The sequence below is a fragment of the Diaphorina citri genome, unplaced genomic scaffold, assembly GCF_000475195.1.
Source record: "Diaphorina citri unplaced genomic scaffold, Diaci psyllid genome assembly version 1.1 scaffold2254, whole genome shotgun sequence".
Classification (NCBI taxonomy): Eukaryota; Metazoa; Arthropoda; class Insecta; order Hemiptera; family Psyllidae; genus Diaphorina; species Diaphorina citri.
In genome coordinates this window covers 11499-27916 of record NW_007379679.1, presented here as the reverse complement: position 1 = coordinate 27916, position 16418 = coordinate 11499, and the positions used below count along the sequence as shown (strand labels likewise).

The following is a 16418-nucleotide window of genomic DNA, read 5'->3' as shown; positions in this document are numbered from 1 at the left end:
GTTCCCTGATGGCAAGTGTAGAGTTGCCTTATTACCAGGGTCCTTGTACATCTGTTGGTGATGAAGATGATTACAGTAGGATGGTGGGAAATTGTACTAAATTATTAATCCAATTAGATAACCTAAGTAAAATAGTAAAAATACCTTGCTATATCCTCGTTGTTTCTTCATCTTCGACTGGCGAAAAATCGTTGAGAATTAAGGATTAATTTTTGACTGACATCTCCTTCCGGTTTTTATACAAATCATCCAAGTTGTACAAAACACCTAAGTTCTGATTGTTATCGAGATATAAATTATCATTCAAGGTTTTATCGTCGCTTATCCAGGTACGTTCAATATATTTGGTCTACGAAGATAGCCCTGTGGCCTGTGGTGTTTGGGACAGTACATGCTGTCTCTTTTAGGTACACTGAAATTGGTCATAACTCGAAATTCCCTCCGACTTTCAATAAGTTAAACTTCCATTTCATTGCCTTTTTAAAGTTTTTAAGCCCATGTTTGTTGCCAAACTAACGTCACACTCACATGATCTATTGTTTTTCTCGTTTCACAATCAAGGAGTTGTGTGCTCTGGAAGAAATACAATCCGAGGTCAGTGACCTTACGAACGACATCAAGACTCTTGAGGACAATCTGGCGTGGCTTATGGACAGCGAAAATCAGCTTACCAAACAGTGGAATGAGAAGGATGGCAAAGTGCAGCAACTGGGTAAGACTCACTCCTACCTTTTGGAATTTAAGCCAATGCAGAAAGAAAGCTCCTTTTTCTGTTCAACTCTATAGAGCTATAGCCTAACCCTATAGAGCTATAGCCTATAATAACACTGGTCACTGCTCAAATTGTGAAAGCTCCTTTTTGTGTTTAATCTAACCCTATAGTAACACTGGTCACTGCTCATTCGTGACAGCTCCTTTTTGTAGCAATTTTCCATTGACGTTACTTCTGAACAGGTACCATTACTAATAGACACGAATTAACTACCTAGATTCTACTAGATTATACATCAAGACTCTTGAGGACAATCTGGCGTGGCTTATGGACAGCGAAAATCAGCTTACCAAACAGTGGAATGAGAAGGATGGCAAAGTACAGCAACTGGGTAAGACATAGTGCTACCTTTTGGAACCGCTTTCGCATTAATTCAAGGTACATTCTTTTAAATCCATGCCTGTCCAGTGTCCATGAACAAAACCTATCACAAATCTATTGAAGATCCCGAGCTCAGAATCAGCTCAACTCCATACACAAAAAGCACAATCTGAGGCTTAGGTGTAGGGGCAAACAGCCCTAAAGGATGGGTTAGGCTATTACGAATAAGGATGGCAAAGTGCAGCAACTGGGTAAGACTCACTCCTACCTTTTGGAATTTTAGCCAATGCAGAAAGAAAGCTCCTTTTTCTGTTTAACCTAACCCTATAGAGCTATAGCCTATAATAACACTGGTCACTGCTCAAATTGTGAAAGCTCCTTTTTGTGTTTAACCTAACCCTATAGTGACACTGGTCACTGCTCATTTGTGACAGCTCCTTTTTGTAGCAATTTTCCATTGACGTGACTTCTGAACAGGTACCATTACTAATAGACACGAATTAACTACCTAGATTCTACTAGATGAAAAAAAACTTCACCTCGCCTCGCCTGTTGGAATTAAAATTCTGATGTTCTGCGCAGGCGTGGAGTTGAATCAGCAAACCACCAAGCTGATCCGAGCCGAGAAGCAAATCAAGCAACTGAAACGAACACTGGATCTGATTGGTCACGAGAAGCAAGCTCTCATTCTATTGGCTGAGAAGGACCTGTGTACCAAGGAGCTGATTGAGTCTAACGAGTCTGCGCTGCAGCAGTTGGCAGAATTGTCAGTCAGGTAAGTTTTCTTTTTTCCAATTTTGGACTTTAACCTATTAGTAGATCATGGTGTTTTTACGCTGAACAGATTGGTATCCTCTTAATGGGAGAAATATCAACTCACAGCTTTTCTGAGTGTGCGGACTCTCTAGAGGTGATGCAAGTGAATTTTGGAGAAACTGAGGAGGGTGAAATATACCAGTGAGGGTGCTTATAGGTTCCATCAAGGCCCTGGGATAGCAGCTTAACTCCATACACAAACAGTCCAATCCTAGGCTTAGTTGTAGGGACAAACGGCCCTAAAGAATGGTTAGACTTCTACGATGAACAGATAATCCATGACGGAGTCCACACTGGCGAGTAAATTGCTTAGATATGGAATGGGATCATAGGTATGGCGCACCGCTTGCTGGAGGGACGTTTTATCGTCTCGAAATCGAAGAGAGGAAGATGGGAGAAGAGGATTCTTCGAGAAAGAACCTTATCTGTTCAGGATGAAGTTCGCCCAGGGCGGGAATCGAACCCGCGACCTAGCCCTTACAAAGCAGACTTTCTACCTTCCAAGCTAACTAGGCTATGAATTGGATTATCTCACGTTTTCGATAGACTTATATGTGTATTACAATGCTATTACAATCCTCACCTCTACAACTGGTTAGAAGTGTTACCTAATTCTTCTGTTTCTGTTCAATGTCCCTTTGTTTTGTTTTTATATGTATGTATATCCTTTGAAAAATAAAACCTCCATACGATAAATAAATAATTACAATCCTCGTACATAAATGAGTAGGTATAATAAATGTGTTGGAGGAAGAAAACGACCGTATTTTTCTCATCTTCAAATAGTTACACTCGTATTTCAATTCAATTTTATTGCTTCTCTAGATCTCTGTATGAGGTTTTTCACACTTTACTGCTTCACATCCATGACGGCTGAAGGTCTATGTGTTATCTTAACGATAGGTAATGTAATGAAATTCATGAGGAAAAAATACTTCCGTATGAGGAAATAACTTCCGTGGAATTTTAGACTTGAAGAAGATTTTTCTTGAGTTACAATGCAAATGGCATTTGTAAAAGAGTGTTGACTTTAGATTTCTTTTCCCCGAGCAATCATTGGTAGTACTCGATTAATGGCTATTCAATTGGTTGGTCCTCATTTTTCCTGCTCTATGACTTTAAAACATCACCCAAGTAAGCGCAACTGATCTATTAGGCTTCACTTGAACCAAACATTTAAAACCAAAAGTAGTAAAAATAATAATGAAAAGCAAATGAACCTTAATAAACTCCTGTTTGATATTTAGAAAGCGAAGGAAGTCAGAGTTTTTTCATCATCGACAACACAGCCTTTCGTATAAATCTCTTGATTTTTTTTTTTTTACTTTTTCCTAGGGGGGGGGGAGAAGAGACTTTCTTTTTCGAAAATAAATTCTCGACCATGATTTGTCAGGTGCAAAGAGTTTCAAATCACATCGATTCTGATCGACTGGGGTTTGCAAACAAATAAGCTTTCATCATACGAATCTTCAGCGGAGAATTGCTTTAAAAGTAGAAAAATTCATCCCCCATACCGACCCAAACATCAAAAATGGGCCCCATCTTAATAAGGGAAAAGAAGGAAACGTCCGTTTCCAATAGGAAAATACATCGTAACTGTGTCAAAAAGCCCTTAAGGGAACACCAATAGTATGATAGAATGTTCACTTTACACTAACTCGTGACTGTACATAATATACCCACATATTGCGCACCATACTAATATTTACAGATTAGAATGGCCGGCTTAATTATAGTGGGGTGAAAAAAAATCCATCTGGATGAACCATAGATACATATTTTGTGGTGGGTGCTATTGTGTCGACCTATTCCCAATATATGGGAAATAGACATGTGCAATATCAAACACATCTCCTTGCCCGTCAAGAGAAACCAGCTGACGTACCACTGATTCCTCAAGCATCGAAATGAAAACTCTCTAGGCGTCTCCATACTTTTACTCAATAAACTGAAGATAAAAAGGATACGGGTGACCAGTAAATCGCGTTGCTGGTATTTCGTCCATTCTGACATGTGCAATATCAAACACATCTCCTTGCCCGTCAAGAGAAACCAGCTGACGTACCACTGATTCCTCAAGCATCGAAATGAAAACTGTCTAGGCGTCTCCATACTTTTATTCAATAAACTGAAGATAAAAAGGATACGGGTGACCATTAAATCGCGTTGCTGTTATTTCGTCTATTCCTTGGTTTTCGTTCAGAAATGACATCTAATAATTTTAAGAGAGTTGATCAGAATTACGTCCCTTGATTCTAAGAATATAATCATTTAGATCATAAGAATCATGTTCATCATTTCAACATCTTCAACCATAACATACTTATTCAAATTATTTATTAGTCACATTTTTGTACAGTGACAACAACATGTTCATCATTTCAACATCTTCAACCATAACATACTTATTCAAATTATTTATTAGTCACATTTTTGTACAGTGACAACAACTATTTAGTTTTACATGGTGTTTCTTTACCTTACCAACTTACCATTCTTCTCTCTTACCGTTGTAATCAGAATTACGTCCCTTGACTGTAAGATTATAATCATCTTAGATTCATAAGAATCATGGTCATCATGTCAACATTTTTAGATAAAACAGTCCGTACGAATTCAAAGTTCAACGGTGCTCAGATGTTTAAATACCTATTATGTAATATAAATAGGTCTAATATGAATACCTATTATAGATACAGGTGCCTTGTGAGAGTTTACGTGATCCTGTACCCCTAATTGCACCTAATGTTACTTATCAAGTGGAGAATAAGTCCCAGGATTTTTTAACAGGTCTTGTTTTTCTTTGAAAAATCCTACATATACTGGCAGTATGAACAAGGTGTATTCAATTATACGCTAAACATACGCTAGGTAAAGACGGTTTGTTTGTGTCTCTATTTTTCTATAGTCTCAAGGCATTTGATTGGTCAATTTTGACTTGAGACTGATCTAAGAACGATCATTCTTGTTCATAAATACGAGTGTTAGTTTTACACGGTGTTTCTTTACCTTACCAACTTACCATTCTTCTCTCTTACCGTTGTAATCAGAATTACGTCCCTTGATTGTAAGAATATATTCATCTTAGATTCATAAGACACATTTTTGTACAGTGACAACAACTATTTAGTTTTACATGGTGTTTCTTTACCTTACCAACTTACCATTCTTCTCTCTTACCGTTGTGATCAGAATTACGAATCTTAGATTCATAAGAATCATGTCAACATTTTTAGATAAAACAGTCCGTACGAATTCAAAGTTCAATGGTGCTCAGATGTTTAAATACCTATTATGTAATATAAATAGGTCTAATATAAATACCTATTATGTACAAGTCTTTTAACAGCCATATTTCTCAGGAACATATGGTAAGTTGGTATCATTGTGATATCAAACGTTGCACAAGGAATTGACGTTTCATCATTGAAATATGGCTGTACATACTGTACAATGTATTGTATTACAGAATAGATTTTTTTTTCCCTTAGGCAACTTATATTCGATACTCGGCAGCATTCCTTCGACTTTAGTTTTCAAGTCAAAATATTCAAGGAAGAGCTATGGGAGTCAGAGTTGAATGTGAAATCACAAGACATCATAAGTCTAACGTGTGTATTTTTTACAACAATTCTCATCATACTCTAGCATTTTTGAATAAAAAAAGGCCATATTTACCTACATTGGACAGACACAGTATTTATAGCAATATTTTAAGATAACGGTAATCCTTCTGCAATCTACATTAATTGTAATTTGTAGTAAAAAGAATTAAATTACATGTTGCAACTGCAAAAGTGATGAAAAATTGAAATAAATACAATCAGTTGGCCGTTCTTATAATGTCATCAAGATAATGATCAGAACAGGTCTGTGAATTAAGAACAATCATCACACAGTATTTATAGCAATATTTTAAGATAACGGTAATCCTTCTGCAATCTACATTAATTGTAATTTGTAGTAAAAAGAATTAAATTATGTATGTTGCAACTGCAAAAGTGATGTAAAAATGAAATAAATACAATCAGTTGGCCGTTCTTATAATGTCATCAAGATAATGATCAGAACAGGTCTGTGAATGAAGAACAATCATCACACTGTATTCATAGCAGTTCTACAAACTTTCAGAATTGATTAAATTACTTACTTTACATTATTAGTTAATATTATCAGGGTAATTGTGTGCTCATGGCTTTTCCCTAACCCCCACTTCTTTCCTTTTCCATCAGAAATGTTGTGTGTACCGTGTACCTGTGTCAAAAAGCCCTTAAGTGAACACCAATAGTATGATAGAATGTTCACTTTACACTAACTCGTGACTGTACATAATATGCCCACATATTGCACACCATACTAATATTGACAGATTAGAATGGCCGGCTTAATTATGGTGGGGTGGAAAGAATGGGGGAGGGGGACACACACACAAAACCCGACATAGATGAACCACCATACAATCAGGGCAAAGTCTTTTTGGCCTACCATACTAATATTGACAGATTAGAATGGCCGGCTTAATTATGGTGGGGTGGAAAGAATGGGGGAGGGGGGGACACACACAAAACCCGACATTAAAGTGGTGACTTAAAACCAAAATGAAAGCAGAGATGATTTGGCTATAAGTCTATTTTTCCTAGTTTAAAAATCTCATGTTGAAATCTCAAATCTCAATTGAACCACCATACAATCAGGGCAAAGTCTTTTTGGCCTAAGAGAACCCTTAATTTGTTTTAAATGTAGTTAAATCAGGCTCATATCCGCATATAAAGTAAATGAAATCATCACAAGAAATATTCAGCGGAACTGTGTCATCATTTTCAACAATATTACACATTTTGAACCCTTAATTTGTTTTAAATGTAGTTAAATCAGGCTCATATCCGCATATAAAGTAAATGAAATCATCACAAGAAATATTCAGCGGACCTGTGTCATCATTTTCAACAATATTACACATTTCTTACCTATAGTAATTATTTATTTTATATTTATAACCCGGTCAGTAAATATTGTTCTATTATTGTAAAAAAATCCTTATTTCTAATAAAAGTTTTCTACACGATAGCAACCCGGTTTCCATCAATTTCCCTTTACTTGATAAAATATTATCAGTTTACTCGTAAAAAACCATTATTTCAAAGGTTAAAAGGTGGATAACTTTCGAGGATGTACACGACATTCAACACTTGGTAAAATAATTAAAAATCACAAAGGAAAATGACGTTTAGCCCTTTTTGTTTAAATATTCTAAGCTGCATTGCGTCCTTTGACGCACTTACCTGCTCTACAAGAAGTTCCCCACTCGAGTTGTGTGTTCAAATTGCTCACCTAGAGGGTTAATGTGCGTACACATTTGCCCCCGGAGTTTGTATTTCAATTTAACCCACAACATACTCGAGTAGGAATGGTGGGACGTAGGGACGAGCTCCAAGAACAACAAGAAGCAACGACGCGCTCTCAGATATCTAATTAGGTGAATGGTTCTCCTCAAGAATGTCAATTCAGAGGGGTGCATGGCAAAACAATATCATCATGGAAATTCTATTGAAAAATATCTCTCGACTGAGTAGTAGTCTAACAAAATCTCAAAGAAGAATTTCCAAAAGAAGTTTGGATGTTGCAATCAGATTCAAAGTGTATCTCCAAATGTTCATTCAGAAGAACGAAAGTTATTTGAAATATTAGAATCATCATCTTGACGTAACTTTAACACTGTTACCTATATTAATTCGTTGGCATTGTGACGTTTTGCGATTAGTGAAGCATAGAACATGAAATTATTACCAAAGTAACCAAAAAGAACAGATACTACACTTTGATCTTAGCCAAAAGGCTGAGAAGGATACTTTAATGGAGGGAAAATATCCAACAATATTGGCAGATTGGAGCTCTAAGGGTTAGGTGGTAGAGAACGCCTCCGGCGTTAACCTCGCCTAGTGGTTACCTTCCACTCAAGAGTCCATTATTATTATATAAAAAAACCCTTTAAAACTAGTTTTAGTCTTAGGAAAGAAATTATTGGCCTACAGATGGAGTCAAAGAAATAAATGCATTCTCAGATGTCAATAGAAGAATAAAAATACAATACAAATAACCTTTTGAAGTGAAAGCGTACCCTAATAATAAAATAAAAATAAAAATAGCCTTTATTAAGGATTTTTTTTTACATGAGTTCAATACTTAATGTTTAAATACATAGGTGTTATTCCTTTTCAGCCTTTTTTTTTAATAATAACCAATTAAAAAAATAAATAAAATATCGGAAGGTCCTAGATAATTGCACAAAAAGGTTTAAGTTTTTTTTCCCCCTTTGTTTCACCTCATAAATGTAAAGTCAGCTATTAGGATCATCACAACTTCTCAGACAGTCGATCCGTAATATTTTGTGTAATCATTGGTGAAATGGGACATACCAAATACCTACGTCTTCTTATCATCATCACCCAGGTGAGCAATCTGATAGAGGTAGCTGAGGACAGAAGAGGAAAACATTTCAATACAAAGTAATCAAAAGTCAAAGTTAGGTGATAAATCCTTGAAGAAAACAAAAGACACAACTACTTTACTTAGAAAGAAGACAGACGTTTGAAAAAAGATGGTCTCTGTATAACTGCCAAGGTCTTTAGTGACTTGAGTCTTGAGTTCTACACCTCGTCCGGCGACAAGCTACGTGCCTCACGATGGTGGACTGCGGTTCAGGGTGAGCCAGCCAATTTAATATGGCTAGAGCTAGAGACCATCACCCCAGTTTATAGCAGATACAAAAAAATGAGTGGCACCAGGAAAAGTGATTGCCAATGCGGATACCAACCACGAACAACTTCAATTATTCTTTTTATTCTTGCTGTAGACCTTAACAAAATATTGTGCAGTAAGGTTACAACTCTCCTTTGAACGGCTGGCTTTCTCCTATCCTGTCTTCCTTCTCTCTTCGATTTCGGGACGATAAGACCATACCAGTTACAGTTCCCTCTGTCAAATCTCTTTAAAAAAAAAAAAAAGTCTTCAAATTCATCATTTTGCCCTCATATGTGTACATAGCACGGCATAAAACGGTATTCGAGGTATGAAAGGACAAAGGATGTTAATTTCTTTTGAATTTCTCAGATATCTAATTAGGTGAATGGTTCTCCTCAAGAATGTCAATTCAGAGGGGTGCATGGCAAAACAATATCATCATGGAAATTCTCTTTCTATTTTCATGTCAAAAGGTTAATCTGGAATAATCAGTCATAATCATAATGTTAGAACTATCAATTGTCTCAGACATCTTCAATGCCATCATGAGATTTTCGTGATGAAAAACTTCCGGTGGAAACCGCGAAAGATTTAAAATCTGTTTTTTTCATCATCGACTATTTTCAATTCGATAAGTTTAGATTAAAAGTTTAATAATAAATATGAAAAAAAAAAAAAAAAATGGATTACTATTGGACAGAAGTTCAAGCATAAAATATGTTGAAATAGAGTTCAAGAAACAAAATCGAGTGTTGTAGTGATCAGAATACCAGAGCCAAAGGCACGGGGTATGTAGCCTAGGACCCAACGATGATGATCACCAAAGTTCATTATGGCACTAGATTACGAGCCAAGTTCACACTAGAGATGTGACACCTGGCAGATACCTGTAGTGCATACCAAGTGTACTCTAAATAGTGGATTACAGAAATTATTGAAAATTTTTCGTGAAATAACAAAATTTCACTCAGAGGCCCTCTTTTGAATTAACCCATGAAATTACATAAGTGGCCTGTGGCAGCAAAAGTGGATGTCCAAAGCGGAATCTCTTTGGTTGAATCATGTGGCAGCAAAAGTGGATGTCCACAGCAGAATCTCTTTGTTTTTTGTTTTTTTTTTTTTTTAGGTGGGAAAATCTTAGAAAGACCCCCAAAATCAAAAGCCAAACCTTTGATATGGGGAGTGTGGGATTTCTGTCTTGATACTAGTGAGCCCTACCCACTAAAAACCCTACCTCTTTCTCACAATCTTGGGGCCCCGGGACCAAGGTTAATATTACTTCGAGGCTCTTTGGTTGAATCATGTTAAATTAAAAAAGTACAGACAATATGGCTTAAGTTTCCTTTTTACACTTACTCTTCGTCTCGGAATGGGACATCGTATATCGTGCTGGTCTCCGACGTTCTTGTAGGTGAGATAGTTCTCCGAGCACACCAGAACACCGGATGGGCCATCATTACCCCCGGGCACAGACACGAGGAACGTCGCATGCTCGTCCAGGGGTTCACTGTACTTGCGCACAATGTGATTCTGTTCGAGGTCCAACTGGTAGAGGGTGAGTGTCTGGTGCGTCTTGAGCACCGCATCACCTGTTGGGTCCAGATCCGCTTCCTGAAACACACAACGACGGGTGAAGGAGGTCAGTTTAAATAAAATACTCCTGAATTTTCAAAGAATAAAGAATGTTAACCAACCTCAGTGGTGAAGTGGTTAGCACGGTGTACTCTGGACCTGCAGGTTGGTGGTTCGAGTCCAAGACAAGTCGAAAATTTAGCGTAGCGTAGGAAAGAATGTTAAAGTGTTACATCTGTTTTTCTATCGTAGCAATGAAACAAGGGGTTCACTGTACTTGCGCACAATGTGATTCTGTTCGAGGTCCAACTGGTAGAGGGTGAGTGTCTGGTGCGTCTTGAGCACCGCATCCCCTGTTGGGTCCAGATCCGCTTCCTGAAACACACAACGACGGGTGAAGGAGGTCAGTTTAAATAAAAATACTCCTGAATTTTCAAAGAACAAAGAATGTTAACCAACCTCAGTGGTGTAGTGGTTAGCACGGTGTACTCTGGACCTGCAGGTTGGTGGTTCAAGTCCAAGACAAGTTGAAAATTTAGAGTAGGCTTTAAAGAATGTTAAAGTGTTACATCTGTTTTTCTATCATAGCAATGAAACAACTGCTACATTAGACACATGTGGTCTGTGTCGTAGAATGCTCATCCCACAGTTTGCCTCTCATCAGATGAGCGAGAAGAGACCCAATACTTCCCTATGTCAATCCTTAAACGAACGAGTTCCATTTTTTTAATTGTTTCCTCACATTCGGCACTTCAAAGGTCACTAGAAGGTGGACAACATTAAAGTTCCTTATAGTGGGAAATAGTTTCCTGTAGCCCCGATATAGTTAATTATAACTGGAACTCGTGTGTCCACTGGATAGACACCAAGCGTGGCGGAAGGGCGATTCAGTAGATAAACAATTTCGGTCAAATTAATTAAAGTAACGAAAATAAGTTTCAAAAATTGTTAATACTATGAAAAACTGTCTACAAATAAGTACAAAAGTAGAGTAGGCATTTGACGAAAGTTATAGTAGTGTCTGTCAAAAGCTAAGAAATATTGTCTCAGACATCTTCAATGCCATCATAAGATTTTCGTGATGAAAATCTTCCGGTGGAAACCGCGAAAGATTTAAATCTGTTTTTTCATCATAGACAATATTGACCACTTCAAAATACATCTGAATGGTACCTACATTCATATAACATTACTGAAGAAACTCGAAATTTACCAAGTAAAAAATGGGCGTTCCAAAAAAATAAATAGGTAGTTTCGAAAATGAAGCTGAAATGAAACAACTGCTACATTAGACGCATGTGGTTTGTGTCGTAGCATGCTCATCCCAAAGTTTGCCTCTCATCAGATGAGCGAGAAGAGATCCAATACTTCCCTATGTCAATCCTTAAACGAACGAGTTCCATTTTTTAAATTGTTTCCTCACATTCGGCAACGAAAATAAGGTTCAAAAATTGTTAATACTACGAAAAACTTTCTACAATTAAGTACAAAAGTAGAGTAGGCATTTGACGAAAGTTATAGTAGTGTCTGTCAAAAGCTAAGAAATATTGTCTCAGACATCTTCAATGCCATCATGAGATTTTCGTGATGAAAATCTTCCGGTGGAAACCGCGAAAGATTTAAATCTGTTTTTTCATCATAGACAATATTGACCACTTCAAAATACATTTTTTGAATGGTACCTACACTGATATAACATTACTGAAGAAACTCGAAATTTACCAAGTAAAAAATGGGCGTTTCAAAAAATAAACAGAAACAGGTAGTTTCGAAAATGAAGCTGAAATATTTTTTACAGACTGTGCGCAACATAGGTTGTCTTCCTGGTAATGGTCGCACGGACTCCAGAAAGGTTTGCATAGATGCTGCACTTATATCTAAACCAGTAGAAAACTACTAGAAGACAACATTGTTGTACGATACTCCGGCCGAGACATGTGCAATATCAAACACATCTCCTTGCCCGTCAAGAGAAACCAGCTGACGTACCACTGATTCCTCAAGCATCGAAATATTCAGATAAGATTACAACACAGGTGACTAATTATTCAGTGAACTGTAAAACTCTCTCAGAAAAAAAGTATGGTCCGATCAAGCTCAAAATTCAATGTGAAAAGTACTTTCATCACAAAACATAACAGTTCTCATAGAGAAAAGCGCTTTTTCCAAAAAAATAAAAAGAAAAGTTACTCACATGTTGAAAATTTTTAAAGCCTTTAACAAATTTAGTAAAAATACTTTAATAATACAAAGTAAAAAACCCACGTTGCGAAAAAGAAAAAAAAAAAAAAAAAAAAACACGGACAGAAAGACACTACGCAAGTGAAAGTCAAACACTGAATGATCATCGTGTCGAGATTCATCAACACAAGAAACCTCGAGGATTCCTTAAAGACATCTTTCTAGAAAATCTAGAAATAGATCACCTTCCAAACGAAACTCCACCTAAAACTAGAAATAGAAAGTAAAGAAAAACCTGAATGGGCATACCAAAAACGAGTTCCTAAAAATAAAACAATGGGACAGGAAGGTTGAGGGATATGTCTCCAATGAAGAGAAGTATCTTTAGAAGGGGTCTGAGTCTGAGTACCTGAATAGTTATTTGCGATGGGTACTAAATAATGGGTATTTGCAAAGATGAGGACCCGTAAGCCTTGAGTTACATAAGCCAGGTAGAATTATCCAAAGGTTACGTTTTAATAGGTAAGGGTAAAACTACTTTCGCGTGACCTTTGTATGTATAAGCATAGGCCTTCTAAAGATCATCTTGTTTTTGAATAATTTCTTAGAATTCCATGACTCCGTATGATCTATTTTTTTATCCTTCTTTCTCGGAATCTCAACATTCCACTCAATTGTCCATTCTTTGCTCTCAAATCTATGGAGGATGATAAAAAGAAGGAAAAAAAAAAGACGGTTTATTCGAACAGGATAAAATTTTATACACGGTCCGATGGGAACTTACAAGAACCCAACAGATGACATTTTTCAGTGTGCATACTGCGTTCAAGACTGAAATTGAATATTCTTATTCTTTCTTACCTATTCCCCATTTTCAGACGGGGTCGGCTTCTTTCGTCAGCCTCTCAATCAACCCAAGCTAGCAGACCACTAAACTCTGAGAAATTATTATTTATTTATTTTTTTTTTTTTTTTCATTTTTTTGCAACTAAAATGAGTAAAAGTGGATAAAAACCCCCAAAGGTTTCCATGGAACTTAGAGACTGTTTGGACAAGCATCATCAGAGGTTGATAAACTTATCTTAGTCAAAGTGAAATTAAAGTACAACAGGGACACACATGCTAAAGAGATTAGATCCCTCTTCTCTTTTGTAAAATCCTTGAACTGACTTTTCATTAAGTTGTAAGAAGAAATTTAATGTAAGATTTCCAATTAGCAAGATAAAATGACCAAGAAGGTAAAGAAAAAAGGTGAGGAAATCAAAGTAATCATCTGGAGCCAATTTACTCCTCTCTTCTCATTCTTTTTTTTTTTTTTTTAATACAGAGTGAAATTGACTGCAGACAAACTAATAATAGGTAAAGAATAGGATGGCTTGATTGACAAGTTCATGTCAAAGTGTATGCTCAGACATTATTTGAGTTTGAGCATACTCTGATGTTGACATAAACTTGTAGAGCCAGAATGGTTAGATTTGATTTAGAACTTGCATTCAATAGGTATCAGACTTAAATTGAAAAGTAGTTATTGATGTAAGTATGAGACACTTTCATAATATATGTAAGTGACAACAAGATTCAATGGTTAGATTTGATTTAGAACTTGCATTCAATAGGTATCAGACTTAAATTGAAAAGTAGTTATTGATGTAAGTATGAGACACTTTCCTAATATATGTAAGTAACAAAAAGATTTCCAACCGTCATATACTTGTACAAATGCTTACCGTAATATCACCAGCTACATCATTATTCATAGCATCAAATATTTGTCACACCCATTGAGATGGACTTAATCCAAGAGGATTTGGGTATGATACTCATTGTACATGTCAGCCAGAACTCGTATTTCATTTGAAATTTAACTTTCTGTTCCTTTTGAGCTAAGTCTTTACTATTTCTTCTTGGGTCTTTAACATTAGTGCAGATGTAGAAAGGGGTTCTCTAGCAGACATATGAGATCTCCTAATCACACTTATCCATTGTTTTACAAAGAACTTCATTAAATAAAATAAAAACAAAATGAGGTGAGCACTAAAAAACGCAATACTTATTAAAACCTACTTATAATTCTTCAAAATTTCAAACTAAAATTTACTATCACACTTGAAAATATCACAATATGAGAAAGGTATGAGGGAGTTCAAACTTTATTCTAACTTGGACACACAGGTAGAACTAAAAACAAAAGAAAAATCCTAAAAAATAATTCAAACTAAAATTTACTATCACACTTGAAAATATCACAATATGAGAAAGGTATGAGGGAGTTCAAACTTTATTCTAACTTGGACACAGGTAGAACTAAAAACAAAAGAAAAATCCTAAAAAATAAATGATGTCTCAGTCCAAGGCACTTTTGCACAGCAAATTTTGGTCACATCAGTAAGTAGTTTTATGAAAACAGAGACCCTGGGACCATGGACCACATATTTGTTTACCTTCTTCAAGGAGATTCATAATAGGAGTCAGGCTCTTACTCCATGCAATGGTTCTATTATCCACATAGAGAATTGCAAGTTTTTATTTCATTAGATTTTCCAATTGCCGAGTTTGATTGGTCAATAGGTTCATTTGTTCCACAAGGGCTGCAAGTTGGGTTTCATTTGCCTTGTTCTCCTTGTCCAAACAATTCATTGACTCCACCATCTCAGCTACATTCAGCTCCTGATGGAAATGCATTAGGATCAGTTCTTCAAAGGAATCGGGAAATTTTCTCTTTGGTGACTCTTCCTTTACAGTATCCTGCTGCTGACACTCTGCAGTCTCTGTGTTAACATCAACGCTATTATCTTTGAGATCAATTGGATTTGATAGTTGATCATATTGGCTTTGTTCAGGTTGGATGGTTTCCCTGTCACATGCACTACCCACATGGTTCATATCAATATAAACGAGAAAATGTTGTATTAAACCGCCTTAAACGAAAAAATGAGCTGGTCCCTTGGATTCTCGTTTATCCAGGTTCGACTGTATTCTGTTTTTAATAATAGGTATGTTACCTATCACCTATCGTACCTATGTACAATTGTACATATCGTACCTATGTTGTGATTTCGCGATTATGTTCGCGGATTTGGCGATTATGTTCAAAGATTTGCCGATTATGTTCGCGGATTTGCCGATTATATTCACGGATTTCGCGATTATGTTCGCGGATTTGGCGATTATGTTCGCGGATTTGGCGATCATGTTCGCGGATTTGGCGATCATGTTCGCGGATTTGGCGATCATGTTCGCGGATTTGGCGATCATGTTCGCGGATTTGGCGATCATGTTCGCGGATTTGGCGATCATGTTCGCGGATTTGGCGATCATGTTCGCGGATTTGGCGATCATGTTCGCGGATTTGGCGATCATGTTCGCGGATTTGGCGATCATGTTCGCGGATTTGGCGATCATGTTCGCGGATTTGGCGATCATGTTCGCGGATTTGGCGATCATGTTCGCGAATTTGGCGATTATGTTCGCGGATTTGGCGATTATGTTCGCGGATTTGGCGATTATGTTCGCGAATTTCGCGATTTTGTTCGCGGATTTGGCGATTATGTTCGCGGATTTCGCGATTATGTTCGCAGATTTCGTGATTATGTTCGCGGATTTGGCAATTTTGTTCGCGGATTTCGCGATTTTGTTCGCGGATTTCGCCAATTTGTTCGCGGATTTCGCGATTTTGTTCGCGGATTTCGCCAATTTGTTCGCGGATTTCGCGATTTTGTTCGCGGATTTCGCCAATTTGTTCGCGGATTTCGCGATTTTGTTCGCGGATTTCGCCAATTTGTTCGCGGATTTCGCGATTTTGTTCGCGGATTTCGCCAATTTGTTCGCGGATTTCGCGATTTTGTTCGCGGATTTCGCCAATTTGTTCGCGGATTTCGCGATTTTGTTCGCGGATTTCGCCAATTTGTTCGCGGATTTCGCGATTTTGTTCGCGGATTTCGCGATTATGTTCGCGGATTTCGCGATTATGGTCGCGGATTTGGCGATTTTGTTCGCGGATTTCACGATTATGTTC

The 16418-nt window shown here is 37.0% G+C and overlaps 2 protein-coding genes and 1 pseudogene across 2 annotated transcripts in view; 1 reads left to right on the top strand and 2 right to left on the bottom strand.

Annotated features, from left to right (window-relative positions):
• Window positions 1-16418, bottom strand: part of LOC103518572 (splicing factor 3B subunit 3) — a 50664-nt gene that overhangs the window by 30881 nt on the left and 3365 nt on the right. The window lies entirely within an intron of this gene.
• On the top strand, window positions 529-2786 carry LOC113471289. Its single transcript, XM_026830330.1, has 3 exons — window positions 529-712; window positions 1676-1868; window positions 2735-2786. The coding sequence occupies exons 1-3, from the start codon at window positions 529-531 to the stop codon at window positions 2784-2786; spliced, it is 429 nt and encodes a 142-aa protein (XP_026686131.1).
• On the bottom strand, window positions 7665-7757 carry LOC113471290 (annotated as a pseudogene).